Source organism: Pituophis catenifer, unplaced genomic scaffold (assembly GCF_029215685.1).
Source record: "Pituophis catenifer annectens isolate HBS135680 unplaced genomic scaffold, rPitCat1.0.hap2 SCAF_2, whole genome shotgun sequence".
NCBI classification, from domain to species: Eukaryota; Metazoa; Chordata; class Lepidosauria; order Squamata; family Colubridae; genus Pituophis; species Pituophis catenifer.
Genome location: NW_027256882.1, coordinates 105,024,855 through 105,047,822, shown reverse-complemented (window position 1 = coordinate 105,047,822; position 22,968 = coordinate 105,024,855). Strand labels below are relative to the sequence as shown.

General features: G+C 35.2%; 1 protein-coding gene across 1 annotated transcript in view; it reads right to left on the bottom strand.

The window, feature by feature from the left end:
• The window catches only part of PDLIM4 (PDZ and LIM domain 4), a 78,955-nt gene that overhangs the window by 40,138 nt on the left and 15,849 nt on the right, over nucleotides 1–22,968 (bottom strand). The window contains exons 2-3 of the mRNA XM_070937318.1: nucleotides 18,346–18,497; nucleotides 4,142–4,226 (exon numbers count right to left, since the gene is read on the bottom strand). Of these exons, the coding sequence (XP_070793419.1) occupies nucleotides 4,142–4,226; nucleotides 18,346–18,497 (237 nt within the window). The remainder of the gene's footprint in view (nucleotides 1–4,141; nucleotides 4,227–18,345; nucleotides 18,498–22,968) is intronic.

The window sequence follows — 22,968 nt, the reverse complement described above, 5'->3', positions numbered from 1 at the left end:
TGTTTATACTGCATTCAAAACCAATAATAGGTGATAAGAAATTTATTTATTTATTTATTTATTTATTTATTTATTTATTTATTTATTTATTTATTTATTTATTAAATTTTTATACCGCCCCCTTTCCCGAAGGACTCAGGGCGGTGAACAGCCAAAATTAAAAACACACAATACAAATATTAAAATACATTAAAACGAAATTAAATTATCTTTAAATTGGCTTCTCCAATTTAAAACCCCTTGCCCATAAAATTCCCCAATTAAAAGATTTTTAACCCAGCCCGGCTTGCTGAAATGTTGTGTCTACTGGGAAAATTTTAAAGACTCCACAGAAATATTTTAGGTACATAGTGACTTTGATTTAATGCCTGCTCAAGAGCAAAGAAATACATACTTCAACAGCCTATAACTACCTGCAAGTTAATTACTGCGAGCAGTAAATAATAGCAACTTTTCAACTACTTCATCTAATTTGCCAATAGTAAAATAATGAATTGTGAAAGTTGCTCTCCTAAACTTTTAATTTGCCTGACATGTAAAGAAAGCTAGGATAAATCTATCCTAGTTGATGACCAGGATTTGTGAAATAAAGTCTCCTTTGAGTTGAACCTGTTTCCTGCTTTGTTGTAAAAATGTAAATGTGGTTTGCCACTATCTCCTTTTAGGATTTTTGTTTTCATTTTCCAATTCCAGTCCCTGTTTTCCCATCCAAGTACCAACTGGATCTGTTTAGCTTCTTCCAGATTAATCAAGGTTCTTTCAACTGCTCTTGCAATCTGAGGAATACTTCTATTGGTTGTAATCTATATCAGAAATCATAGAGACTACTGCTACGTATGGCAGGAATAAGTTTTGTGATATAGGCAGGCATTATTTTGGCCCACTATCCAGTCACACAGTTAATTTCCATTTTAAAAATAAAGAGCAAATATATTTTATACTGTTGGTTAATGGCAAGAATCAAAACTAATGTGCATTCTCCCTCAGAAATATATTTGGCAGTAAGAATTCATGCATTTGTTTCCAATAGACTGTTCCCCCATATGGACAATTTTGGAAAACATCAACATTTTTTGAAAAGAGTTTTTTTTTTTTTTAGAATAAATTGCTGCAGCTAATTAATTAGCCAACATAGCCAAGAAATGGGGAAAAATATAGACAGCATCACCATGCTTCTCCAATAAACACAGAATAAGGATGTTCACACTACATTTGCCCTACAGAAGATGCTATTTCAGATAAAGATTGAAATAATATACCTAAATATACCTACTTTATGTAATAATATCTTTACCTTGCTTTTTCAACAAACAGGATACTCAAGGAAATAGTAACCTTGAGAACTATTTTATGATAAAATAATTCAGAATAGCATTAAATTATATGCTTGTTAACTGGAGTTGACTTGCATGGAAAACATGGCAAATGATGGGCAAGTCCCAGGCAAAAAAATAGCCTTTCATTATCTTGCTCTCCTTATAAGAAATGGTGGCCCCAATTCAGTGGTGGATTGTTACCAGTTTGCCCTGGACCGGCAAATCGGTAGCAGCAGTGGTGGGAGGCTCTGCCCACCTGCCCAGATGTCATCAAATATGCTCTGCATGAGCGAACTGGTAGCAAAGGTAAGTAAAACCCACCCCTGCCCCAATTTTGATAAAGCTTCTGAAAGTTCTGAAAGGAACTAGCTTTCTGCAATAAGTATTTTTTTATCTCTTTTTCAGTTGTGTCTGATTCTCAGAGGTAGCAATAGCACTTAAACTTATATACCGCTTCATAGTGCTTTACAGCACTCCCTAAGAAGATTACAGAGTCAGCATTTCGCCCCAACAATCTGGGTCCTCATTTTACTTGTATCGGAAAGATGGAAGTCAATCTTGAGCCGGACAGGATCAAACTGCTGGCTCTTGTAATAAGTACTGTATTAGGACTTTGCAAATCTTTGCTATTTTTATCAGCAACTTTTGCAATCTTTTCAGAAAGCCTGTCCTATTATTTTGAAACCTAGCACACAACAGCATCTTTACAATTGCTCTGGTATTGTGCTGATGCAATGGTGGCAGGGAACAGCTTCTTCAGTGTCATCTACTATTATATAGATCCTAAAACGTAGAGCGTGTTTGACTGTACGCATTCCAAGTTTTCTTCGGTTATATTTCAATGCTTTACTGCTTTAAGCAACTCAAGAAATCAAGATCTGTGAGAAAATGATGTTAACTGTCTAAACCATATCACCACTTCACAGATGTTTCAGAATTACAACATTTCATTTTAGAATTAGTCCATGGGTAATCATGAACTATCGCACAAAGCTAAATCAGAAGTATATATAATCCATTCCAAGAAGTTGACAGATGGAATTTAAACTGGTAGAAAATCTCTCCTGCTAGCTAAGGGTATTGGTGGCAAAACGGCTTTCGCTCCAAGAGCACCAAGAGTAGGATACTAATGAAGAAATATCCTTTACTTGCTCATTTACTGATTTGCCTGCTGCATCTATGTTGCATTGGCTTTTTTTTTTATACATTATGCTAAGTAGGAAATATATTCTCTAGCATTATATTTTTCATACAAAGTCAGATACAACTGAATTTGAATGGAAAATATACTTCACCAGAACAAGTGGATTTTATAGACTGTTGCCACTGTATGCCGAGTCTCTATGGGCTGCTGCTAGGAAAGGTTAGTGAAAGTGTGATCACTTACCTAGCCCATATATGGACAGCATGAAATGTAAAGATTAATTTTTTATAAACATCAACATACCACACTATCCAAACAGACATTTAGACATTACAGTTGGATCTAAAAATACTCTGGAAGTATATCTAAACGATACTAAAAGAAGGCTCCAATTCCAAGCAAATGAACAAACTTTTTTTTTAAAAAACTAGAAAAGAAACCATCGTTTAAATTCCTTTAGTACTGGATCTACCTAATACTCCTCCTTACTTATGTGTTCACCCACCAAGCCCTCAACAGAAATGAAGCTTACCAACATCTTTTTTAAGTCAGTCTTTGCTATGAATAGAATAGAATAGAATTTTTTATTGGCTAAGTGTGATTGGACACACAAGCAGGGGTGAAATGCTCCCGGTTCGGACCGGATCACCTGATCCAGTAGCGATGGCGGTGGGTGGTTCGAAGAACCGGTGGCAAAAATCCCTGCGCGCCCTCCCCCCGACCATGGCCTGCTGAGCCGCACAATCATCAGAAGCTTTTTTTTTTTTTACTTTTAAAAGCATTTTTTCTATAACTTCTGCCGAAAAAATGCTTTTAAAAGTTAAAAAAAAAGCCTCTGATGATTGCGCGGCTCAGCTGGGATCGTCAGAGAGACTTTTAAAGCATTTTTTTTTGCAACCTCTTCCGGGTTTTTTTTTTGCAACCTCAAAGCATTAAAAAATGCTTTGAAAGTCTCTGTGATGATCTCAGCTGAGTTGCCTGATCGTCAAGCATTTTTTCCTGCAATCTCTTCCATGAAAGAGGTGATTAAAAAATGCTTTAAAAGTCTCTCTGACAATCCCAGCTGTGTTGCCTGATCGGCAGAGCCTTTTCAAAGCATTTTTTTGCATTTGCAGAAAAAATGCTTTGAAAAGTTAAAAAAAAATTGGCCACGCCCACCCAGTCACATTACCCCCCCATCCACCAAGCCATGGCCACAGAACCGGTAGTAACAAATTTTACATTTCACTCCTGCACACAAGGAATTTGTCTTGGTGCACATGGTCTCAGTGTATAAAAGAAAAGATACATTCATCAAGAATCATAAGGTACAACACTTAATGATAGTCACAGGGAACAAATAAGCAATCAAATCATATTAGGAAACAGTCAGTATAAATCGTAAGGATACAAGTAACAAAGTTACAATCATGCAGTCAAAAGTGGAAGGAGATGGATGATGAACCTCTATAGCTTATTTCAAATAGACCATAGAATGGCAGTGAACATAAATAAAATACAAACTGTAATGGATTTTGCATACTTAAATATACAACAGATCCAGAAAGCAACATATTTTTCTGATGTCCTAAGTATGCATTTAATGTTCAACTATATTTTGTATATTTTGTATTGAGGAAGATTTATTTCCTATGTTTATGAATTTTTAAAAAATGATTTAAGTTATGTAAAGATCACATACCTGTGATTCAGGTTCTACACTGACACGATAAGCTTGTGCTTTTCCATCTTCTACAGTATTAGGTGACCAAACCTTGCCTTCAGCCCTGCAATGGAAAATTAAGAATTATATGTACAATGTACTGTAGATCGTTAGTAAACTTGAATATAACTTTTATACATTTCCAAGAATCCAGAAACCTGGATGAATCAAAAACACTATTTACTTATTTTTTTTTCCTTTCCTATTATATTCTTTTCATACTGATAAGTAAAATTCATCCAACTATTCATTCAATCAATCAATTTATATAGTGTCCATTTCAAATTCATGACTCTGAGCAGCTAACAACAGTTAAAAGCACCATGAAAGTCCAAATAATACAAAAACAATACTCATAATCAGCAGCTGAGGTAAAAATGAAAAAAGCTATCAGCAAATCAATGTAAGCATTGCATGGGCTCTGCCACAGACCCAAGCTTGGTGACACAACCATTTCTTTAAGGTCTTACAGAAGGCCAGAAGGGTCAGAAGCAATCAAATTATTGGGCCGGGAGTGGGGGAGAGATTTTTTTTTAAAAAAATATTTATTTATTTATTTTTCAAGTACGTATTAGATAATATATATACAATGAAAATGAATACAAATAAATAAAACAAATACAAATAAAGGGAACATTAGGACAGGGACGCCCTGTCCTAATGCACGTCCCTTACAGACCTCTTAGGAATGGGGTGAAGTCAACAGTAGACAGTCTTAGGTTAAAATTTTGGGGGTTTGGGGATGAAACCACTTAGTCAGGTAGTGCATTCCAGGCAATGACCACTCTGTTTCTGGAGTCATATTTTCTGCAATCGAGTTTGAAGCGGTTCACTTTAAGTTTGTATCTATTGTGTGCTTGTGTGTTGTTGTGGTTGAAGCTGAAGTAGTCATTGACAGGTGGGACATTGTAGCAGATAATTTTATGAGCTACACTTAGGTCATATCGAAGGCGGCATAGTTCTAAATTGTCTAAGCCCAGAATTTCAAGTCTGGTGGCATAAAGTATTTTGTTGCGAGAAGAGGAATGGAGGACTCTTGTGAAATATTTCTGGACACACTCAATTGTATTAATGTCCGATATGCAGTGCGGGTTCCACACAGATGAGCTGTATTCGAGAATTGGTCTAGAGAAGGCACCATGAGAGAAACCTCTGCTAGATTGCATTCTCTAATGGATCTGACTCAGAGCATGCCTCATATGCCAGACCTATAGGTTGGAGAGGGAGAGATGGTTCTTCACATGAACTGGCTTCATGCCATGGAGGGCTTTATTGGTAACTATCAGCACCTTCAATTGAACCCAGAAGCACATTAACAACTCACAGAACAGAGGTGTATTGTGTGCTGATCAAGGAGTACACATTATTGTCCATGTTGCTGCATTTTGTACCCCACACAGCTTCTAGATGTTCTTCAATGACTGCCCCAGTAAAGTGCATGGCAGTAATCTATTTGGGGGGTGACTGATGCATGAGTGACTGTGAGCAAACTCTCCTGCTCCAGGAATGGGCACATGTGCCAAACAACATGAAACTGTACAAAGGCCTGGCTACAGCAGCTGCCTGTGCCTTAGGCCCAGGAGATCCCTCAGGTTGCACACCAATTCTGTTTGAAATAGTACAGTCACCTTCAAAATTATAGATAAAAAGTCCTTAGAACAAGGATCAGGGGTGGGTTCTACTTACCTTTACTACCGGTTTGCATCACGCCTGCGCGCGCAGATCACCTATGATGATGTCCGGGTCAGTGGGCGGAGCCTCCCGCTGGTTTTACTACCGGTTCTTACGAACCGGTCTGAACGGGGGACAATCCACCACTGACCAGGATGCCCTAATACCCAAGACCACTTAACCTTGCCAGGGTTGAGCTATTGTTTCTCATCCAAACCTTCATCGTCTCCAGACACTAAACCAAATTTCAACTGTATCACATGGGCAGTCAGAGGTGGAAATGGATACCATTGGACCTGCTTCTGAATGACTTCACAAAGTGGTTTCATGGAGATGTTAAATAGGAGCTGAGCAAGTACCAAGCCCTGCAGAACCCTGCAAAAGAGTGACAGCAGGCTGGACTTCTCCCTACCATCAACACTGACTACCCTGGAGGAAGGAAGAGAACCAGCACAACACAGTGCCACTCACTCCCAATCACTAAAGCCAATCCAGAAGGATACCACTATTGATGTTATCAAAACCTGCCAAGAAGTCAAGAAGAGCAAAGATGGATACACCACTTCCATCCTGCTCCTGCCACATGTTATTTACAGTTGCAATCAATGCCATTTCAGGCCCATCACCAGATCTGAATTTCAACTGAAAAAGCTCCAAAGTTTCCACTTCCTCCACCATTTCCTGGAGCTGTTGCACAACCACGTTTTCTACAACCTTTTCTAAAATCAAAACATATTATGATTTGCAATTCATTTCATTTGCTTAAGTTTATTTTTTTTTAATAAAACAACCCTGTAATAATAGCATTTTATAGCCTTTAGCCGTTCATTTGGAGAAAGAAAAAAATGTTCTATTCATTTTAAAATTGTCTAGCTTAACTATACAATAATTAAAATATTGTCTCTTTCCATGTTTAACTTAGCCATTACGCTCATGGTAAGGATTTCCAACATATTTGCAAACCGTGGTTAAGAAATCTAGTTTGCTCTAACTACTGAGCCACAGATAAAACTGTCAAGAAGGACAGAAATTAATATTTGGGAGTGGGGGCAGAAATAAGGAAAAAGCATGAGTACCAAACTACTAGTATCCTATCTACATCCTTGGCCTTCAATTTAATGACTTAGCTTGTTATTTTACCACAAATTAATCTTTGTGGACATCAATATATTAACAAAAGTAGTCAACTGCTATCTCATCAAAACAACATAAATAAGATTTCATAATGTAACTCACTTTTGGTATTTCTATTTTTCATTTTAGGCCACACATGTCAGTTTAGAAAATGTAAAGCTTCTTGTTTCTAGAAGGTAATAGTTAACAAATGCAGCTGAGAATCTTTATTTATATTTAATTCCTGATCTGTTAAACACTGAAGTTTAAGTGAACTGCTGGCAGTAATGACACACAAACTATTTACAGCATGTCAGGGTTTTAGTCTAGGAAGTTTTTACCTAGGGTTTTTTTTTCTCTTGTCTAAATGAAACAAGAAAGCATTGTGTTTTGAAACAGTCAATGAATTATACAGTCTACTAAAGCCTTCCATAACTATGATAAGAATGTTGTTCTCAATTTTTACAAGTGTTACATTCTGAAGTAAGTTCTACTGTGATCAGTGAGAATTAATGTATTTAAAGTTAAGATTAAATAAAGACAGACAACACCGATACAGACACACAATGCGCACACAGAACACAGGAAAATATTGGATGCTATTTACTGTCAATCAGCTGAAATAAGACACCAGAAAAAATTACAGAAATTACTGCCAGATTCTAGGATTCTGAAATAAGCCCTCATGAACCAAATCCTGGTTTAAAAGTGATCATAAAGTGTCTTCTAATAGTAAGTTTATTAAAAATTACAATGATAAACTACATAGAAACTTTAAAAATCCAATAAAAAATAAAAAGTGCAAAAAAAATTCCCTCCACATAACAGAGAAGAGTTATTCAAGGTCAAGGATGCTGTGTGAGGAAGATAATAGTTTTATCCATTAATCCAGGGGTCTCCAAATTTGGCAACTGAGGAATTCTGGGAGTTGAAATCCACAAGTGATAAAGTTGCCAAGCTTGGAGACCCCTGTACTAATCAAAATGTGAAATCTATGGTCTTATTGTAATTAAGGGCAAACCAGATTCTAAACAGTGAATGATTGTTTAAAATAGCAATTTTATTAAAAGATACAATTAAAAAGATTAACATTAATATAAACTAAAAAATAGAGAATACAAAGAAAAAAAGGAAAGTGAAGGAAATGAAAAAATAGAAAAGATTAGAGTAAAAAAAGAAATATATAAAGAATTGACTTTCTGCCTTTATCACAATTATAAACAATTTTACTTATAACTTTCTCTAAAAATACAACAAATGACCTCTTCTTCCCACAACCCATCTCTTATTTATAAACAAATTCTTAAAACTTCATTATTTAAATCCTGATTAGAAAAAATCCATTAAGGGTCACCACAACTAAAAATATATCTATTTTAATCTTGATCAAATAAACCAACTTTATATTCCTTCCTTTTACTTTTAACAATTTTGATTTTTAGTTCCTTCAAATAATGTTCTAGAACTTGATTAAGTTCTCATTTTTATTTCATCTCCTCACAATATTCTTCAAAGCTTTAGCAAGCCTCTTTTGTAAACCCAATATAGGAAAATTATCCAGAGCACTCTCTTGGATTTTTGTATATCTTTTATGTAGACAAAAAACCTGCAGCAAGTGTCCCCTTGAACTTTGTCTATTATGAATCCATCAAATTTAGCTTGGGTAGATGTATCCAATGAATAGCTAATGAGCATAATGTGTTGTAGTGATATTAACTGATTTTAAAGAAAATACTATGTGTACAGTCCAAAGACTGGACTAAGAAGTGATCATTTTCAGATGATTTTGAATATTATTAACCTATGTTTAAATGCAACATGTTGCTTCTCCACAAGTGACCTTTTCAAGTACTATGTTATTCCCAAGGGAGATCCCCCATGTGGAATTTGCTTGTTAGTGATTAAAGGTTTAACTCTTTTCTTGGGCATTTCATGAACTATTGCCAGCTTTTCCTTAACAACTGTTGCATTATTTTAGGATTGATTTTATATGATATTTTACTGATTTGTCCTATTTTTATTCTATATATTGGAATCGGGGTGAAATCTGAATCAGTTTGCTACTGCTTCGCTGGCCACGCATGTGCGCTACACGCCAAGCGCATGCTGCACCTGTGAATGTGCAGTGCGCACCATAAGGAGGCTTGGGAAGGTAAGTGGAACAGCAAGGGGGGGATCAGCTGTGGCGGGCAGTTTAGCTTCACTAGAAAGCAGGAAATCCTGCTTTCTTGCCAAGCTAAACCGCGTGGCACAGGTGATTGTCGGATTGTAGCATTTTTAAACTAGCAGTTCGAACAAACCGGTAGTTTTTATTGCTACCGGTTTGCTCGAACCAGAGTGAACCGGTAGCATTTCATCCCTGATTGGAATGCAAGTTTGTCATATAATTATGCTTACTTTACAGAAGGAGAACAGAAATTATAGGTGGTAAAAAATGAAGTTCACCGCTATGACTAACAACCGATTCTGAGAACAAAATACATATTTAAACAAACATTAAGTAGAATATACATCCTATTTATATTCTCACGATACTTTCAGATGGTATTTTAACATTACAGTATCAGTCAGTTTCTATATTGTACTAGATTTCACATATGGTACTAATCTAGATCTTGCTCAGTTTATGTTAGTATACAATTCCTTTATAATCACCACTATAAACTTTCCTTCTCTCTTCACTTGACAGAATTCTTAGTTGCTATAGACAACCAAACAAATAGTTATTTACAAACCTTGTTTAGCATATGTATAGGAAAATGCCTACAAACCTGAAATTGTTTCTCTAAACAAGTAATGAAATGAAATTCCAGTTAATCTGTTGGCAGCAAACATTCTTCCTCCCCTTCCCCACCTCCCAATAATGGCTCCTGAATATAAAAGTTGATGGTTGTTAATATTTATTATGGATCTAACTTGTGTATTGAAATCAGAGATCCAGTATTTCCTCAAGGACTTTCCAGAGGAAAATGATGTAATTAATATTTGTTCTTACCCAAAAATCTGAGAAGTGATTCTTTTTTAACCTATGACTCAATCTGGAAATTTGAGAAAATTATGAATAATGCTTTTCATGTGTACCAATATCACTCTGCTGCATACAACACATATGTATTTATATGGCATCACTATCAGAGATGCTTTATTATATCCAAATGTGTTGGAAACAAACTACCTAAATAAAACATTGTGGTTTTAAACTACCATGAAATGGAATTGGCTCTTGACTTTCCCCTGTGCCTATATACAACACACATTCCATATAATTCTCCAAATAACAAATCATAGCATTCATATATTATGTTCCTCTATACATTATTAATCATTTAATTACTTCTTTGGAGACCTACAGGCTATGGAAACCTGGAAACCTTGTATTTTTAAAAAATGTTTCTTTATAAAATAGTTTTATGCAAAATTTATCTAGGAAGCTCACGAATTCACATGTTTTATGTGAGTTTCAGTATGCCATCTGTAGGTCCTCTAGAGCAGAAGTAGTCAGGCCTGAATTAAACCATTTTCTAATAATATATCATGGAAATGCTAACAAGGTATTGCATGCAGGACTGGCTATAAAAGTGTCATTCATTTTTCTAATTAAGACCAAGCATAAAGAACCGCAGCTCCAGGATAGCTATGGTCTGTTTTAAAGCACATGACCAAAACAAATCTAAGCAATTGCATCAAATGCCATTCTGCTTCAAGTCAAATCCATAACACCACAGTTAGTCAAATAATCAAAGTCATTCATTTGAGAGAGATAATTGTAGGACTGGTTTTTAATAATCCAAAAGCTTTTTTCTTGGTTATCCAGCCTGTCTGATAGTGAGCAGAAATAAGGCTTTTCTGGTCTGGTGTCTCAATTGCCCAGTTAAATCTGGTGCTTCAGATTTTTCTCCAGAATATTCATTGTGGATCTCATCTATGTTTATGTTAAAATACCCTGCAGTCAATTCATCTAACGTTTCTAAAAAAAAAAATGCATCAGCATTGCCGTTTGAAGTTTTATTTTTTTTCTATGTGTTTCTGCAAATCCTTAGTTGAATAAAGAATGGGATATGAGGGTGTGCATATTTTGAAAAATTCAGAAAAATTTCTCAGGCTCTGATATGAGACAATTTATTAAAGCCACGTATAACAGTTAAAACCCACTTTTAAAAAGAGCACCATCTTTTTTTTCCAAGCTCCGATAATAATAATGCTACTATCTTATCCAGAACTCAAACATTTCTTTTAAAAGAAATAGTAATATTGTATCAATCTCTAATGCTTTTCAGTTTTCACTAGCTGAGAAAGAATATGGTTTTTGCATAATCTACAAAATAAAACTCTTTTTACAACATATTGGTAATAATTCATTCGTATGGTGGTGTATGGAAAAACAATTGCCAGAAGATGAAAGAGGTTCGTTAAAAGACGTCCTTGTTCTTGACGTGATCATTAATCACACAGCTACAGTTGGGTCTCCATGGAACCTTATTTGGCAAAGAATGAGCAGCACCAAATTCCAGGAGGATTCACTCAGCAGATATAAAGAGAAACAAAATCATAAACAACCGAGTTATTCCATTTGGCCCACAGAAGTCTCTTCCCCACCCTTGTTTTTCCCCCCTTAATCTCAACACATAAAAATAGTGAAAGTGATTTGTTCAAGTCAGATTTTGGTTCCGTTTCTTTTGGCCTCCATTCTGTCTGATGGAAAATAAATGGGGCAAACAAAGAAGAACATGTCAAGGACACAAACAGGAAAGCAGTCTCATCCTTCACTGATAGGAATGCATGTGTGCAAAAACACAGTGACTCAAATCTATAGGAATTACTAAACCAGATTGTAAAGAAAAATGAACTGTCTTTATATGTTTGGGAAGTGTAGCATGAATCTAAAGTTAAAAGCTAAACATACATTTACTTAAAATCTCAAGAGATAATTAAGCTATCGCAATAAATGCCGGATGGGCATTTGCATATGCAGCTGATCTAAATTAATAATTACATTCATATGCAATACACTTTTCTCAGTAGGAAAAGTACTTCAATGAGGTTGTTCTCATTTTCCAATTCTTTCTTGATTATATCTTAAACTTTATCAGAAATCATTGGAGTTTTGTCAATTATATGGTATTTTAAAATAATGAAAAATGGTTCATCCTGTTTGTTTTCTGAACTATTAGAAACTACTTCATTTAAGGGCAACAATTATATTTAATGGGATTAAGCTAGGGGGAAAAAACCTTTATCAGTAATCCTTTACTAATTATTATTATTATTATTATTATTATTATTATTATTATTATTATTATTATTATTATATATTTACTAATTATTATTATTTACTAATTATAATTATAAATTAAATTTTTATACTGCCCTTCTCCCGAAGGACTCAGGGCAGTGTACAGCCATATTAAAACAACATATGCCCACACAATTTAAAAACAGTTTAAAATATATTAAAAATTTGGCCCATATATTAAAAACTACGAACACTCAATTAAAATTCATTTTCTAAGTCAGCCCGGCCTGTTGAAACAAAAGAGTCTTAAGGGCATGGCGAAAGGTACGTAGGTCGGGGATCATGCGAATCTAATCATCCTTCCAATCACTGAATTAAAGTATAATATAACAGCGCTTAAGAAAACAATATTAAATCAGTAAACTGTGAAATGTTTGTTCATACAAGTTGCACTGATAGCAACATAAAGAAAACACATTCAGGTTTCTGGAAGAATTCCTACAGGAATGATCGATATAGATCGCAATAAATAATTTTCTGATGGAGCTAGTTTCTCTTTTCCTTTGAAAACAATGCTTTGCTAAAAGGATGACTCATTTTCAGTAACAAATAAGTCTGCATCTGGCTTAAGCAGTACTACTTTTATTGGCCAGACATCTTTATTTGCAACTCAAAGACTTGCTTAGGGCTGAGTTAAGAAAAACAATAACTATATCATCCAGATGTTTTATCTGGTCAAGGCTTAAAAAGAACCAATAAAATTGTTAATATAATTACAATGCTTACTGCATAAAATAAACATGTAGGTTTTCCGATTGGGAGAGATGTTGCTTTTTAAAATACTTAGTTGACTATTTTAGAAGTTCTCTTCTTTCTTCTCCAATATATAAGCCTAAATAATCATTTATCTTAAATAAATCATGATTAGCCCACCATGAAGACTTTTTCTTAATTGCCTAAGGAAATCTTCATTGTCCTTCCAGGTTTCAACCTCACTCTTTGTTCCAATCTTTTGGGGAGCCTTTTTGGATCTTCTTCTTATACTTATTGGCATTTGATGTTTCATATGCTATGATTTCCATGTTCTCTCAGTGTTTCCTGTAGCAGCAGTTTATACAATTCAGCAATTCCAATTTGTTCAGTACTTTATTTTTTTCTGTATATTTTGGTGTTCTGCTCACACACTCTTATATTTGCTTTGTTTCTCCTGGGAATTCTCCTTGAGAATTGACCCTGGAAGGGCATGGAATGCAGAATTCCATAGACAATTAAAAACAACAACCAATCACGTGTCTCTGAAGGAAGGACCAATCCCATGTCCAATCTATAGATACTTGACCATTGTTTTCACTTATTTATTTATTTATCAAATTTCTATACCGCCCTACTCCCGAAGGACTCAGGATGGTGAACAGCCAAGATAAAATACAGATAACACAAACATTAAAAATCCATTAAAATTATTAAATATTTTGGCCGAAAACAAATTTAAAACACCCAATTTATAAAACAAATTAAACGATTTAAAAATTTAAAAATTTAAAAGGGAGAGTTAGGCCAGGCCAGCCTGCTGAAATAAAAATGTTTTGAGAGCACGATGAAACGTGCGCAGATCCGGGATCCTCCGTATCTCTGGGGGGAGCTCGTTCCAGATGGTAGGTGCCCCCACAGAGAAGGCTCTCCCCCTGGGGGCCACCAGTCGACACTGTTTGGCCGACGGCACCCTGAGAAACCCTCTCTATGGGAGCGTACTGGTCGGTGAGAGGCTATTGGTAGCAGAAGGTGGTCTCGTAAATACCCTGGTCCGATGCCATGGAGCGCTCTAAAGGTGGTAACCAAAACCTTGAAGCGCACCCGGAAGACCACCGGGAGCCAGTGCAGCTCGCGCAGGAGGGGAGTCACATGGGAGCGCCACGCCACTCCCATAACCACCCACGCAGCCGCATTCTGGACCAGCTGGAGACTCTGGGTGCTCCTCAAGGGGAGCCCCATGTAGAGAGCATTGCAGTAGTCCAGGAGGGAAGTAATGAGAGCATGAGTGACCATATTTAATGAGTCCCGATCCAGAAAGGGACGCAACTGGCGAATCAGGTGAACCTGATAAAAAGTCCCCCTGGCTATGGCCATCAAGTACTCTTCCAAAAACAGCCGTGAGTCCAGGAGGACACCCAAGTTGCGAGCCCTCTCCATGGGGGCCAATGACTCGCCCCCAATAGTCAGTGATGGCACCAACTGACTATATCGGGATGTCGGAAACCACAGCCACTCGGTCTTGGATGGGTTGAGCCTGAGTCTGTTTCTCCCCATCCAGATCTGCACAGCCTCCAGGCACCGGGACATCACTTCAAGGGCATCATTGGGGTGGTCCGGGGTGGAGATGTACAGCTGAGTGTCGTCAGCGTACTGATGGTACTTCATCCCGAAACCACGAATGATCTCACCCAGCGGCTTCACATAAATGTTGAACAGTAGGGGCGAGAGGACCAACCCTTGTGGCACCCCACATACAAGGGGTCTCGGGGTCGACCTCGCTCCCCTGTCAACATGGACTGCGACCAGTCAGAGAGAAAGGAGGAGAACCACCATAGGACGGTGCCCCCCACCCCTAACTCCTCTAGCCGGTGCAACATGATACCATGGTCGATGGTATCAAAAGCCGCTGAGATGTCTAATAGGATTAGGATAGAGGAACAACCCCTGTCCTAAGACCTCCAGATTAGACTTGCCTAATATTGCTAAGTTTTTGGATTTTTGTACATTTATAATATATATATATATATATATTTAAGAAAATGATTTTATATGACTAAAAATGGCCAAGTAGATTCATATAAATCAAATGTATACTGGGTTCAACAAAATTTCTAATGCAATCTTCTGGATATGGTATATGAATTTAGAATTTCTCTGGAGATTCATGTAATGTAGCACAACCACAATGAAATTATTTATAGTTAATTAAATGGCGGGTGGATGACTTAGGGAAAAGCCTCTTAGCCAAATAACACACTATAAATATATAATATAAATAAAATAAATTAGAATAAAATGAAGCATTTAAACAAAACTAGGTGTCTTTAAGAGTAAATAGCAAGCACAGCTTAGACAGAAATAATGCTAAAGGACAATTTAAAAGACATGAAAAAATATTTTAAATCAAGAAAACAAATATACATCTTACTTGTATTTAATGGCTGGTGAGGGCAAACCTGATGATATTCTAAACTCTAAATAACCTTGTTCAGTAATTACATGTACTATATATGAAACATTACAGAGAATAGGACCCCAAGTTTTAATTACCACAAAGTCAAGTTCAGTACCATAAAATAGCTAGATTCTTCAGAAGGAAATAATCTTAAATTGTAATATATTTATATTTATATTAGTATTATAATATTAGTATATAATATATAATGTAATATGTTCTAACTTTATAGTTGGTTTAGATAAGCATTTATTGTAGTATACATATAGACACACACACATATAGCACACAAAAAAGTTCAAAGTAGACAAACTTTGAAAATGCTAACTTAAATTATAGAAAAAAAGAGAAAAGCAAAATTTGACTTCATTTATTTGTCTGTTTGATTGATTGATTTCTACAGCCATTCATCTCAACAAATAACTCTGAGCAGAGTATATCATTTATATACTTTGTTACAGAATTATGAACTGCTGCCTAAATTATATGGATTTCTAATTTAAAGATAAATGCATTATATAGACACTTAGACAGTCTCTTCCAAAGTTCTGACATTTTAACAACTTTAATCAGGAATTTTAATACAGGACCTTTATTTATGAAATCTTCTGTTATTGTATATGGTATATGCATTGTATTCTCACCAAGGTTGATGGGAAATTTTGAACTGACATAAACGTATATGGTTGAGGTCTTCTGAGATTTCACACAGGTTCTTTTTATGTATATGCTGCAATAAAAATCCCCATTTCCTTTTATGTATTTTTGTGGAATGTTTACATGCTGGGAAGCATCACAGAAAGATATTTCCTATTCTCATGTCAAAAATAATCTTACAGTGGAAGAAGTTGGAAATGTTAAATCATAAGGAAAAAGCAGACATCCAAATTTTGTGAAGTATTCACATTTTCTCTGGAGGTAGAACTGGCCAGTATCAGAGACATAAACGAAATTCATTGAACAAAAATTTGATCCATTTTGTGTGCCAAATCAACACCCCAGTTTACTATAGGAGAAAACTGGAAAAACAGAGATACAGTGGTATCTATTCAACTGCTTTGAAACTCATTGAATTTTGTATTTGACAATTTTGATGGAAAAATTTTGTCCTAGTCCTAGTTAGTTTGATAGTCAACACACAAGCTAGAACTTATCTGTCTTGGCTGCCTTGTGACTTACTGCATTATCCCTTATGGGAAAAAATTGTTTGGTAATCATCGATTTTGGTACTCATCACATCTCCCAGAACCAATTAACAATGAGTATTGGGTACCACTGTGTTAGAATTTATTTTCTAACATGTTAAGAACATTAACCTGAAGTTTCAGAGTTTTCAAGACTGTAGTACCTTAACATTTTTTAAGACAAAGTATAAACAGTAAAGAGAAAATACTTGGTATATCAGAATGCCATTTTGGTTTTGGTTAAAAAGGTCTTCCAGATACAAGTATCTTTCAAATCACTAAAATAACATTAAATGCATAAAAATTATTTTGGCAAGACTATAGAATAAATTGCAATTTTCTGTGAGACTTTTGGACACAATTCCACTGAGAGATTACAAAGAGACAAAAACCAATGTAAAATAACCCTCCTATAATTAATCAAGTTCAAATCTTCTTATAAAATATGTAATTATGACCAACCTAGGCATTTCCTTTACTCAAAAGTAAACAGTACACTCTGCCATATTAAAAATTACCTGTATTTATCTTCAGAATAGGCTTTTAGAAGACACCAAACCTAAAGACTTAAAAAATGCCATTCACTTAAAATTGTAAAATTTCAGTAAAAATTGTACAGGATCAAATATTGAAACATGTGACTTTGTCCCCCTCCCCCCCATAATTATGGGTCTCACCAACAGTATGTAAATAGAGCCTAAGATGTCAAACATATTACAATAACTCTGGGCTTCTTTAGCTTCAAAAGTACTGACATATTAAAACTTTATCACAAATCTTATAGTGAGCTTAATTTGATTATTTTGCAATCCATGCATCTTGGAATTGTTTCAGTCAAAATCCCTAAGAGAAGTTTTTCAAGTTCCCAATTCCATTCTTGATGTTATTTTCTGATCTGAGGTTGGACCACTGTCAGTAAAGGCAAGAATCCAGATCACAAACTTTAATTATTAGTTTACCTGAACTGAATCACCACGGGCTTGGTTCCTCTTGTATTAACAGATCCCTGACACTCTCTTTGGAATCACTCTTAAAAGGCTGGTTTCCAAATGTGTAATATCTGTCAGGAAGCACTTCTGACAATAGAGTTAGAGAGCAACAGAGCCAATATTAAGGAAAGAATAGGGATCACCAACTGGATGTGCTATGTGTTCCAAACTGCCAATATTTGGAAAGAAGACATTGTTCTCTGAAACCAGGAGATCAAATCCCAATTATTGAAAGGCCTTCATACTGACAAATAGAACCCTGCCAGTATCTGGAATTCCAATTAAAATTGTTTTTTTATGAAAATTCTGCAACTTGCAATATATATATATATATATCTCAAGAAGGAAGAGGAACAGGATTGTATTTCTATTCCCAGTATGCCTAGAACATTTTACCGAGAATGCTGGAGTATGTCATATTTAATTATTCATGGCAGAATGAACTAAAACCAGAGGATTTTTTTTTTTTAAATGGCCTATACACACATGCTGAGAATTAAAATAATTTATTAATTTGCCACATAAGGGACTACAACAACAACTGAAAATAATAATAAAGATTTGTTTTTCTTTCTTTACACCAAAACAGGCCATGAAACCAGGCTAAAAAGTGCTACATAAATAATAACAATAACCAGAGTTTTCCTCTTCCACAAGGAATATAACAAAGAGGTTAGGCAATGAACATCTGCTTGTGGACTGTCAATCACTGGGTATAAACTGCCCAACCACATGTGCGTATAGACCTGATAGGTCAGCATGAGATAGAAAGTTGAGACATTTACCTGTTCACAGATAGTATCAGTTGATCCAGACAAGCTTTGATCTTGTTTTGTGCTTCTAAATGTGTCATATTTTCTGTGCTGTCACCATTAATTGACAAAATGACATCACCTGGGCAAAGGTTAGCGACAGCAGCTTTACTTCCTGGATTTATCTATAGGATAAAAAGAAAGAAAAGTTACAAACTATGATATTTTGATTGTGTAAAACTCAGATCTGTCCCTGAATTACAAACATATGGAAGGGGGGGGATATTCTAAGAACCCAGTGTGTTATCCTGTAGTTTTTGTTGTTGCTGTTGTTGCCTTCGAGTCAATATTGACTCCTGGCAACTGCCTAAACAAGTCTCTGCAATATTCTTGGCAAGATTTCAGAAATGATTTGATATTGCCTTCTTCTTCCTAGGCTGAGGGTGACTGGCCCAAGGTCAGCCAGCTGGCTTTGTGCCTAAGGCAGGACTAGAACTCACAGGTACCTGACTTATAGCCTGTTGTCTTAAGTACTGTTGTATATCACACTTGGCTTTCTCCTGTCAATTAGTGGCTCTAAATACTACATCCTAGCTAGTGCATATAGTTGGCAGTTAAAGAGTATGTGATCATATTTTCTACATCTGAGTATGATATTTGGTGAAATTGCCCATATTTTACCAGAGAATGGAACTGAAGTTAAAAGTAGAATATAAATGTAATCCATTAATTTGCAAAACTGAGTAATTAAGTTGGAAACACAGCCACAAAATAATATACATTAAATATACCAGTATTATCTCAATATATTTGCAAAAATATAACTTTTGGTTTTCAGAAAATAAACTCTTGTTGGGGCTTGATTTCTCTTGGAATTGGTGCACTCAGTAAGTAATTCAAGCACAATAATTCTTGGAAAATAGTATAAAATTATCTAAAAATGCTAACACTAAATTCCTAAAGCTCTAAGCTGAGCTGGTAGGAGAGTACTGGTAATAAAAAACAGTCACCAACAGTTTTTCAAAGTATGCTTTGGCAATATTTGTTAAAGATGCCAGTATGACTTATTCAACAAACTATATTTCTGGTTTAATGTTTTACAACAATGAAATTCATATTTCGTAGTGATAAAGCACCTTTGTTTTTCAATAGGCAGATCAAAATTAAGTATGTAAATATTCTTCGTAGTTTCTAAATGTTTGCCCTTCCAGAAACCAAATCTGATTTTTATATTTGTAACTTAATAGAAAGAATTCTTGAGAACTGATTACAATTTCAACTACAAAACTACAATTGGGCCTGGTGGTTCAGCAGACTAAAAGCATTGTGATTAACACCATCTGTCTGCAATTACTGTAAGTTCGAATCCCACCAGGCTCAAGGTTGACTCAGCCTTCCATCCTTTCTAAGGTAGGTAAATTGAGGACCCAGTTTGTGGGGGCAATAAGCTGACTTTGTATAAAAAATATACAAAAGTATGAAGGCTATTGCTTAACGCATTGTAAGCCACCCTGAGACTCCGGAGAAGGGCGGCATATAAATCAATTTTTTTAAAAAAATTCGAAATCAACATTTTTAACTCAAAATTCAACAAGTTCTAAAATCTGGCTCCAAGTATATTTGACTCTTGGAAATCTCCAGCCTTTAATCCCAAATTTTAGTGCTTTGTGACATAGATCGGTTCTTTGAAACCAAGCAATAAATGATAAAATATTTCTGCAATTAAAAGAAGCAGCCAACACTATGGAAGCCATACTAATAGCTTCCTGCTGAGGTGTTATCTTCCCCAACAGCTTTGCTTGGCTAGTACTCAAATAGCTTGTCACTTGCCAGTCATGCATGAAATATCATGCTGTTTATTAAACTCTACAGCATTTTCCCTGGTGTTTTGTCTTAATGCCAAGATCTTGCAAAGACTGTTACTTTGTTTGAGTGTGACTAATGGGAGATGCTAGTAATATTTGTAGTGCAACTAAAATGCATTTTAAAATAAAACAAAATCCTTCAGTAAGCATTGATTACACTGGTATTAAAAAAATTGAATTCCACATATACAGCTGACCTTAACAATAAATCAGTGGCTAGTGAGTATATGTATGTATTGATTTACCTCCTCAACCTAATATCCTCCAAGACATTTGGGACTGTATACTCAGCATACTGGCTGGGGAATTCTGGGACTTGAAGTCCACATATCTTAAAGTTGCTAAGGTTGAAAAACAGTGCTGCAGGTCATGTAATTTCTACTTGGAGAGGAGTAAGTTGGCAAGGGCAACATTTATTCCAGAAGTTTCCTCAACATTCCTTCACAACTTTTGTTATTACTTCTGTTAACTTGTCATGAAAACATAAACTCTAGATATTTTGGCATTATTTAATGAGAAAATGCTCTGATGGTTTTAAACATATCTGCCCCTTTAAATACAATATTTTATTGCAGCTACAATCTTATTCTCAAGGTGTGTTTAATATGTAAATACTTTTCATCATCTCCAATTGTTTTTTTTAATAAAGAACATCTTGCTTCATGAGGATCAGAGATAAAGATATTTCCTCAGTATATACTATTTATTTTCCATCAAGACACAGAAAGACCTTTCTTTTTTAATAAACAAACAAACAAAAAAAGAGAATTTTCCGAGGTCATTAGTGGCTTTCAGAATCTGATGGGACATAGTACCTTGGTGTGATTTCTCTCTCTTGATCTTCTTTATTATGTTAAATAATATTATATTGGGAATAGTAACATATCAAAGCCAATGTCATAGCTGACAATTCTTGACACAAATCCATTCTATACCAGATCTACCATTTCTGGGCTGCAAACATTTACCCGACAACAAATTCAAAAAACTAAGACTCTCTTCTGTTATCTAGAGCTCATTCAGATTTTTGTAGCAGACAAAGTAGCCATATCTAATCTGAGCTCCAAACTCATGAAGAGACCCAATTTAAGCTCATTTGTAAAATAACCTGTTAATTTATTATTAATTTTAATTTAACTAATACATTCATTATGGTATGTGTTACACTTCTACTACTTTTCTGTTAACCTGTCCAGTTTAGGTTGACCACATTTAGGCTATAAAAATCTGGATCAACAAACAAATGGAACAAAGAAAGTTTTCTGTATCTCTGCCATCCATTATTTGTCTAAATTTGGTTTATGACATGGTAGCCCTTGACAACAACAACAACCAGAACTTTGTGACCTTTGGGTATGTGTGGTTAATTCCTAAAGATTTATCTCTTTCTGCAACACTGAACTTTTCCCAAATGCCTCTTGACCCTCTTTTTTTCTCAGTAGTCTTGATATAATGCAAGACTTCAATTTATGTAAGATTATTCCAGAACTGCTCTATAAGTATTACTGATCCATTTCATTCAGATTAGTGGATTTAATTACACTCTCCCATGGCAATTCCCATATCCAAATAATAAAATTGCTTTGCAATGTAATAATGAAAGTCCAAGTTTTCTTGTCTGGTTTGGAAGATGGGCATAGTTTCAAATATAAGTCCTTCCTAGGTATCTATTTGCTGTTCATAAATCATTTTTTTTCTTGAAGCTGCCCTCTGTCCCAATAAGGTAAGGAGTCCAAGAGTTTGAACGAAAACTTTTTTATTTTCTTCCTTCAAATGGGACCTGACTGATTATTGAATAAGATTATACAGTTATTTGTCAGGAAATTTAGGCACGTGATTTATTCTGATTTTGAGATAATCTTTTATTCACCTTTTTTTTTAAAAAAAATGCATAGGAAGGGAGGGGGGATTAAATAAATGGTACTACCCATTTCTAAATTACTAGATTTTAAGTACATAATCTGCCCTTTTAGGTAGGCCAGCTGAAGAAATAAGTTACTCCAAGACTACTGGAATTCTGCTACTGAATGTCTCACAGAATTTCCCTCTTATACTAAAGAGAGTCAAGGTGTAGTTATCTTTTCTCATCCTCTCTTCCTTCCCAGGCCTATGCGAAGGTTTAGCTAATCATTCTTGTATTTCTTCTATAGTGTTCCATATGATTCTAGGTAGATAAGTCTGCCTTTGTTATAGTATACTTTCTTAAACAAATAAAAAAATGAAAAAGCTTATTTAGTTCGATGTTGTTTCCATTAAGACCTGGCAATGGCTTAATACAGACAAAGGAGAAAAACATATTACTTTTAAAAGATTATACAACTAAATTGAATTAAAGCAGCCTTCCTAGAAATTGGGAAAACTGACACTATCAATAAGGGGAAAGTTGAATCAAAACAATATTGTACATATTGTGGTCAATAATACTCATTGATAATATTCAATCATATGTCACCTTTATAAACAATAGCTGAATTGTTTTGGCAAACGTGAGTTAATTTCTTTGGGAGAAAAAATGAAAAGCCACTCCTGTCTTCCAAAAGAAGATTTAAATTGACCTTTTTACATAATATGAATGAAGTGACTCAGTACAGAATACCTTGGATATTCCAGTTTATTTTTTTTGGCAGGACTGGAATATTTTCCAAAGTTTAAAACTTTCTATTGTGTTTGTAAAAGTTGAACGAAATAACAGCGTTCAAGAGACAATGTTACTCTTGTTTCCGGGTTGCTAAAGTTGATGCCTTCATCCAAGGCTGTCCTCTTTTTCAATGTTTGCATGATTTCTATACTC